Source organism: Podarcis melisellensis (genome assembly GCF_964234715.1).
Source record: "Podarcis melisellensis genome assembly, chromosome: 8".
In the NCBI taxonomy this organism is placed as follows: domain Eukaryota; kingdom Metazoa; phylum Chordata; class Lepidosauria; order Squamata; family Lacertidae; genus Podarcis; species Podarcis melisellensis.
This window is the reverse complement of record NC_138540.1, coordinates 7,406,388-7,414,207: the sequence shown is the minus strand read 5'-3', so window position 1 is coordinate 7,414,207 and position 7,820 is coordinate 7,406,388. Positions and strand designations below refer to the sequence as shown.

The 7,820-nt window shown below is 50.5% G+C and overlaps 1 protein-coding gene and 1 pseudogene across 2 annotated transcripts in view; one reads left to right on the top strand and one right to left on the bottom strand.

The window, feature by feature from the left end:
* Positions 1 to 1,576: 1,576 nt before the first annotated feature.
* LOC309375704 (ATP synthase F(0) complex subunit B1, mitochondrial-like) lies at positions 1,577 to 2,650 on the bottom strand (annotated as a pseudogene). Its single transcript, XR_014173501.1, has 2 exons — positions 2,027 to 2,650; positions 1,577 to 1,791 (listed from the first exon to the last, which is right to left on the bottom strand). The product of XR_014173501.1 is annotated as an ATP synthase F(0) complex subunit B1, mitochondrial-like (transcript).
* Positions 2,651 to 3,127: 477 nt separating this feature from the next.
* NPC1L1 (NPC1 like intracellular cholesterol transporter 1) overlaps positions 3,128 to 7,820 on the top strand; it is a 34,159-nt gene continuing 29,466 nt past the window's right edge. Inside the window, exons 1-2 of the mRNA XM_081922944.1 lie at positions 3,128 to 3,252; positions 6,091 to 7,634. Coding sequence (XP_081779070.1) covers positions 3,199 to 3,252; positions 6,091 to 7,634 — 1,598 coding nt within the window. The 5' untranslated portion in view covers positions 3,128 to 3,198. The remainder of the gene's footprint in view (positions 3,253 to 6,090; positions 7,635 to 7,820) is intronic.

Sequence of the window (7,820 nt, the reverse complement as noted above, 5' to 3'; positions counted from 1 at the left end):
AAGGGTTGTATTGTTTTTTACAGTGTATTGGGGGGCTGTGACCCCAGAAGGGGGAAATAGCACCTTCTGCAGTTGTTTTAAATACAGTGGTACTTCTGGATACGAACGGGACTCACAACTGTCCATGGAGGCACAGGTGAGTTCTGTGTCCAGAGCAGCTGTTTACCAGCTCCATCTGGTATGTAGGCTGAGACCCTACCTGCCCGCAGACTGTCTTGCCAGAGCGGTTCATGCTCTGGTTATCCCTCGCTTGGACTACTGCAATGCGCTCTATGTGGGGCTACCTTTGAAGGGTACCCGGAAACAGCAATTAATCCAGAATGCGGGAGCTAGACTGGTGACTGGGAGCGGCCGCCAAGACAATATAACACCGGTCTTGAAAGAGCTACACTGGCTCCCAGTACAATTCAAAGTGTTGGTGCTGACCTTTAAAGCCCTAAACAGCCTCGGTCCAGTATACCTGAAGGAGAGTCTCCACCTCCATCGTTCTACCCGGACACTGAGGTCCAGCGCTGAGGGCCTTCTGGCGGTTCCCTCACTGCGAGAAGCCAAGTTACAGGGAACCAGGCAGAGGGCCTTCTCGGTAGTGGCACCTGCCCTGTTGAACGCCCTCCCGCCAGATGTCAAAGAGAAAAATAACTACCAAACTTTTAGAAGACATCTGAAGGCAGCCCTGTTTAGGGAAGCTTTTAATGTTTAATAGGTTATTGTATTTTAGTGTTTTGTTGGAAGCCGTCCAGAGTGGCTGGGGAAACCCAGCCAGATGGGCGGAGTATAAATAATAAATTATTATCCGTTCCAGAGCCCTGTTCGCATCCTGAAGCGAACACAACCCATGTCTGCGCGGGTTGCAACTCGCCGCTTCCGCGCATGCGCGTGATGTCATTTTGACCGTCTGTGTGAGCGGCGAAACCCGAAAGTAACATGTTCTGTTACTTCTGGGTCGCCGCAGAGCGCAACCCAAAAGCACTCAATCTCAACCCGAGGTATGACTGTAGTGAAATGCTTGAGGCAGGGGATTCTGGAGGGAGAATTGAGCGGGTGCTGGGTGGTGGGGCAGAGTCCACCAGGTGTTCCATCTTACCTGAAGAGCACCGTCAGTCTGGAGGGGCCGTGGTGGGGAGTTCTGGGCAGCCAGGATGCTGTGGGGGGTGTTAGGCAGCTTATAGCTCGCCTGTTTCAATGCCAGTATACCAAATCTGGTGCAACTGCATTTAGGATACTATATGTAGTGTGGGTCGCCTCACCTTAATAAGGATATTGTGGAGCTGGAGGAGAATCCAAAATGGCCAACCCAAATGATCAAAGGGTTGGAGCGACTCGCCTGCAAGGAAATGTACCTTTTCGGACATTTTAGTTTAGCGAAAAGGTAAAGATGCAGCATAATGTATATTTGTAAAATAATGCACAGCATGGATAAAATGGAGAGAGAAGTTTATCACCTCTCACAATGCTAGAACCATCCAGTGCAGCTGAAAGTTGGAAGAATTGGGATATATAAAAGGAAGTCCTTAACATCCTGCACAGTTCTGTTTTTTTTAAGGTATATATGTTTTATTTAAGATTTGTCATCATATGGTTTTAGAGGTCACAATTGTTTTTAAACAGTTGCTTGTGCAGACTTTGACAATGCTTTCAGGTCCAAGATGCGCTTAGCAATGCTCTTCTCCTCCGGTTGGGCTGTAATACTCTGCCTAACGGTTTGCTCAACCTAGTTGATCATGTGATTTTGTTCCATATTCCGCTTGAGATGCTGTACTGCCACGTGATAATCCAGGCACTTCTTCACTTCTGTGTACAGTGGTACCTCCGGTTAAGTACTTAATTCGTTCCGGAGGTCCGTTCTTAACCTGAAACTGTTCTTAACCTGAAGCACTATTTTAGCTAATGGGGTCTCCTGCTGCCGCCGCGCCGCTGGAGCACAATTTCTGTTCTTATCCTGAAGCAAAGTTCTTAACCTGAAGCACTATTTCTGGCTTAGTGGAGTGTGTAACCTGAAGCGTATGTAACCTGAAGCATATGGTACCACTGTATACAGTAAACAGCCTCTCTCTGTAGTTTGCCTCAAGCATTATAGCAACATTGTTCTGCTTGGTATCAAAGAGATAGTGACAACCCTCAACTCTCCACTGCTCTTTCCATCATCACATTTTTCACAGATGTTGCTTGTGCTATAGCATCCTCATTGAGCTTGTCAGCAAAAGCTGCTACATCTGCACCTTACTTATTTATTATGTAGATGGGAATTCCTTCCACAACACCTCCAGCTATTGTTTTCATGGTTAACTATGTAAAGTTCCTTAGAGACCATATAGAGCAGAATTCCAGTCCCAAGCCTACAGGGTCCTGTGACTCATGTTTCAGGGTATAAGAATTGGAAAATTTCTTCAGGGAATATTCCATGGCGGACTTTTCCTCCTGTCTCTGGAAGAGGTGGCACAGGAGCGAAGCGTTGCTGACTTGTGTGAAGTGGTCTTCATATTTGCACTGCCCCCACGGGCAGAGCGGGTGCCAAGCTCTTCAGGCCACCAGCCAGGGCCAGGGCACGCACGGCCAAATGAGACAACATCACTGCTGCTGCTGCTGCTGCCACCGCCCTCTCCATCCCTGTCACCCTCCCGGCGAAGAGAACTCAAGATGGCAGCCTCCATGGAGGAGGTCTCGTCAACGCCCTACACAGTTGAAGTGTGGAGCTTGCCCCTACAGGAGGCAATGATGGCCACCAACTTGGATGGCTTTAAAAGAAGGTTGGACAAATTCATGGAGAAGGAGAGAGCCATCCATGGCTGCTGGCCTTGATGGCTCGGCGAGGCAGCCATACTTCTGGATCCCAGTTGCTGGAAGCCACAGGATGGGAGGGTTCTGGTGTGCCAATCCAGCCACTGCGAGGACAGGATGTTGGGACTAGATGGGCCATGGGCCTGATCCAGCAGGCTTTTCTTATATTCTTATGACTGAAGAGCGTACAACAGGTAGGTCTCCCCGAAGCAAGTCCGAAGAACCTCAGCTCCACTTTCAGGTTAATGATAGCAGGGGTTTTACAGCCTTGGCGCAGCCTGATTGGCTCCTCAGATGTCAGACCAGGTCTGCTAATAACTGGGCGTCGGGTGGACTCCAGACAGGCACCTTGGCAGATCAAGTCCTGGGCACTCCCTCCTTTCTGAAGCTTCTGTTTGGGACTGAGGACAAGCTGCCAGGATGCTGAGCGCCATCCTGCTTGCCTTGGTGCTTTCCAGGGCCGGGCTGGGCCTGGTGAGTGAAGTCAGGGGCCTGGTGGGGGTGGATGATGGAGGGAAGGGCAAGAGGGCTTCAGGAGACAACAGCCTTCGAAGGTCCTCGGGCAACCGAGCTGTTTCTTAGGGGAGCAGGATGAGATGGAACTAAACGGGCAGCCCAAGTCCATCTCTGTCCTGTTTCAGCTGCCCACAGAAAATGGGTCCTATATCTCTGGACTGCCAGGGAACAACAGACAGACCTTGTTCAACTTTGCTTTCCTAAGACGTTCACACTGGTTTACGAAGGCAGAAATCATACAGTTGGGAATGACCCCAAGGGTCATCTAGTCCAAATCCTTGCAGGGCAGGAATTGCAGCTAAAGTATCCCTGGCAGATGGCTATTCAATGTCTGCTTTAAAATCGCCAGTGGTGTCTGTCACCTTCCAAGGGAGTCTGTTGTGCTGTCAAACAGCTATTACTGTCAGAAAGGTTTAGCTGGAATCTCTTTTCTTGTCACTGGAATCCACTGGTTTGGGTCCTGCCGTCCAGAGCGGTGGAAAACCAGCTTCCACCATCAGTAACAAAATATCATTGCAGATACATAGGAGACAATACAGCAAGCAATATTGACAGCCTTGTGGAAGAGGTGCCTCCCCCATCTTGAGGAGTCTGAGTTCTTGCAAATTCCAAATCAGTCTGATGAAATCCACCCTCCTGGACGGATCAGAATTCAGTTGTACTTTCACAGTTCCCCACAGTTCCAGTGCAGTTCTTGGCTCAAAAACAAGGCCTCCAAATATATTTTAATCAGTGGCGTAGCGTGGGGGGTGCAGGGGGGGCCGGCCGCACCAGGCGCAACATCTGGGGGTTAGGGGGCGCAAATCCACGGGTTGGGGGTGCAAATTACTTGCTTTGCCCCGGGTGCTGACAACCCACGCTACGCCACTGATTTTAATGTGTGTGTTTTGAGAGGAAACAGGGATTTTAGTGTGGATTCTCACAGCCAAGGGGAAACGTAGTGGAACAGAGAGGGCCGGTGAGACACAATTATCTATGGATGCAAACATAATAGGAAGAATAGGGCAGAGGGTTTTCTGGAGGAGGTCTTGCACTGTGTCAAAGAGGACACAGACAATCATCGCTCCGAATAATCGTTGTGTGTGGTAATGCTGGGTCCCAAGAGTAACTTTGTATTGGGGACATGTTATCCCCTTGGCAAAAATGCTCAGGGAGGTATTCGGATGGAGAACAAAATCAAGGAAACATCCGAAAGAGGAAATGCTGTAGTAATAGCCAACTTCAGTTACGCTTGTCTAGACCAGGGCTAGACCAGATGCGGCCCAATCGCCTTCTCAATCCGGCCCATGGACGGTACAGGAATCGGTGTGTTTTTACATGAGTAGAATGTGTCCTAGAATGCATCTCTGGGTTATTTGTGGGGCATAGGAATTGGTTCATATATATATTTTTTAAATATAGTCTGGCCCACCACATGGTCTGAGGGACGGTGGACCGGCCCCCTGCTGAAAAAAGGTTGCTGACCCCTGGTCTAGGCTGTTGGGTACACATCACACGTAGAGATGGCATTTCTAGATGCCCTCAATGTCTGTGCCCCAGGAACAGTTGCACAAAGCAGGGTGCCCGGGACTTAATCTTAAGTGGCACCAGAACATGGTGCAAGTATTCTTGAACCAACTGGGAACAGCGACCATAGTGCTATCTGATTCAGTGTATGTGCAAGTAGACAATTGCAAAGAAAATCCAGCGGTCACATTTGAAACTTCTCAAAACGGAGAGGACTGTGACAAAAAGGAAGTTGCAAAGGTCAAGTCAAGAGGGTCAATTCTCTCCAAATATTTGGGGTTGTTGTTGTTTAAAACTACAGTATTAGATAGGACGTATGCACTGCAGATCAAACGAGGTACTGCCAGTGTGTCAATGTGGTCAAATAAACTGTTAGAGAGGCAAGAAGATTTCCATTAGAAAATGGAAGTCTTGTTCAAATGAGACCAAAAAGGAACACGAAAATGCATAGAAAAGTAAGCAGACAATAAGGAATGCAAAAAAGAAGAAGATAAGTATTGGAGGAGCAAATTGCTAAAAACAGAGAGACCACAAGCAATGAAAGCTCTCAGGTACAGTGGTACCTCGGGTTACATACGCTTCAGGTTACATACGCTTCAGGTTACAGACTCCGCTAACCCCGAAATAGTGCTTCAGGTTAAGAACTTTGCTTCAGGATGAGAACAGAAATTGTGCTCTGGCGGCGCAGCAGCAGCAGGAGGCCCCATTAGCTAAAGTGGTGCATCAGGTTAAGAACAGTTTCAGGTTAAGAACGAATTAAGTACTTAACCCAAGGTACTGCCAACCTAGCAGTTTGAAAGCACGTCAAAGTGCAAGTAGATAAATAGGTACCGCTCAGGCGGGAAGGTAAATGGCGTTTCTGTGCGCTGCTCTGGTTCGCCAGAAGCGGCTTAGTCATGCTGGCCACATGACCCGGAAGCTGTATGCCGGCTCCCTCGGCCAGTAAAGCGAGATGAGCGCCGCAACCCCAGAGTCAGCCACGACTAGACCTAATGGTCAGGGGTCCCTTTACCTTTACCTTTTTACCAGCCAGCCAGTTAGGGAGGCAGTGGAGTGTCTGGGTGATGAGGGGGTGAAATTTGTACCAAAGGAGAATAAGGTGACTGCAGAGAAGCAGAATGAATTCTCTGCTTCTGTCTTCACAATAGAAGAGACTTTGACAGGAAGGAAGTTTGAGGAATTGAAGCACAATAGTGGTGACCAAAAAGTCTAGACCTAATTGACAAAATAAATACTAAGAAATGATCGGTTCTGTATGACATCTCTCCCTCCCCCTCCTATGGGACCAAGGCGGCTGCCCTCACACCAATCCATCAGGCAAAATACTGTTCCTTCTACGGAGTGTGCGGCAAGAACCCCGAAATCAGTTCCAGTCTTCTCCCAGCAGTTGTCCCTTGCATCTCCAACACACCGGCCCGGAAAGTCAACGGCTCCCACCTCAACCTCCTCCAGACCATCTGCCCGATGCTGTTCACGGGGGCCAATGACACCTTCGCCTGCTGCTCCGAGGCTCAGCTGCGAGACCTGCAGACCAGCCTGTCCATGTCCCAGGCGATTCTGTCTCGCTGCCCGTCCTGTTCGGAGAACTTTGCCAGCATCTACTGCCAGAGCACTTGCAGCCCGGACCAGAGCCTCTTCACCAACATCACCCGCTATTTCAACCGCACGATCGAGGGGGAAGAGAAGCAAGGGGTACTGGAGTACCAGTGCTACTACAGCCAGCGCTTTGCTCAGGAGTCCTTCGACTCTTGCAAAGGGGTGAGGATGCCGGCGACGGGCGGCTACGCCATCAGCGCCATGTGTGGCAAATATGGGGCCACCTTGTGCAACAGTCAGAGGTGGCTGGATTTCCAGGGGGACATAAGCAATGGGGTGGCCCCTTTGGCCATCTCCTTCCAGCTGGTGCCCGAAGGCTCTGCCCCAATTCAGGGTGGCATCGTGCCCTTCAACGGAACGGCCTGGAAGTGCAGCGAGGCAGTGGGCAACGGGACCAAGGAGAGGTGTTCCTGCCAGGACTGTTCCCAGGCATGTCCTGCAGCCCTGGACCCTCACCCTGCCCAGAAGCCCTTCCAAGTGGGGGGAATGGGTGGGGTCCTGTTCCTGTGCATCTTCCTCTTCTGCCTCCTGATGGTGCTGTTTGTGGCCTTCCTGATCCAGCGAGGGTGCTCCTGCTCGTGTCGGAAACAGAAGGACAAAGGTCCCAAGAAAGCCATGCCCAAGCCAACCTGTTCTCAGAAAGTGAGCCAGGCCACCCATGACTTCCTGGCCAGGATATTCAGCTGGTGGGGCACACTGGTGGCCTCCTATCCCATCCAGGTGATCGCCATCTCGGTGGTGGTGGTGATAGGGCTCTCCAGCGGGCTGGTCTTTATCCAGCTGACCACAGACCCTGTGGAGCTGTGGTCCAAACCCGACAGTCAGGCCCGGAAGGAGAAGACCTTCTATGATGAGAACTTTGGGCCCTTCTTCAGGACTAATCAGGTCATCATGACCGCCAAGGACCGTCCCAGCTACACCTATGACTCCCTCGTCCTGGGCAATAAGAGTTTCAGCGGCATCCTCTCCATGGAGGTTCTACTGGATCTGCTGGACCTGCAGCAGAGGCTGCAAGCCATCGAGGTCTGGTCTGCGGAGTATGGCAGGAACATCTCTCTGAAGGACATCTGCTATGCCCCCCTGAACCCTGAGAATTCTACCCTCTCTGACTGCTGCGTCAACAGCCTGTTGCAGTATTTTCAGAACAACGTGACCCGCCTAAATATGACGGCCAACCAGACGATGAGGGGCAAGAATGGCACTGTGGACTGGCGGGACCACTTCCTCTATTGCGTCAAGTAAGCCCTGGTCCCCAGGGGACCCCCTTTTTTGAATATACACTTTAGTGGGACAGCGGCCTTTGTTTTGATCAGGCTGAGCTGGAGCAGGGGGTGTGCATCTGGCTGAGTCCTATGTTTGGAGTCAGGAACAAACTACCGTATTTTTTGCTCTATAACACGCACCAGACCATAACACGCTCATAG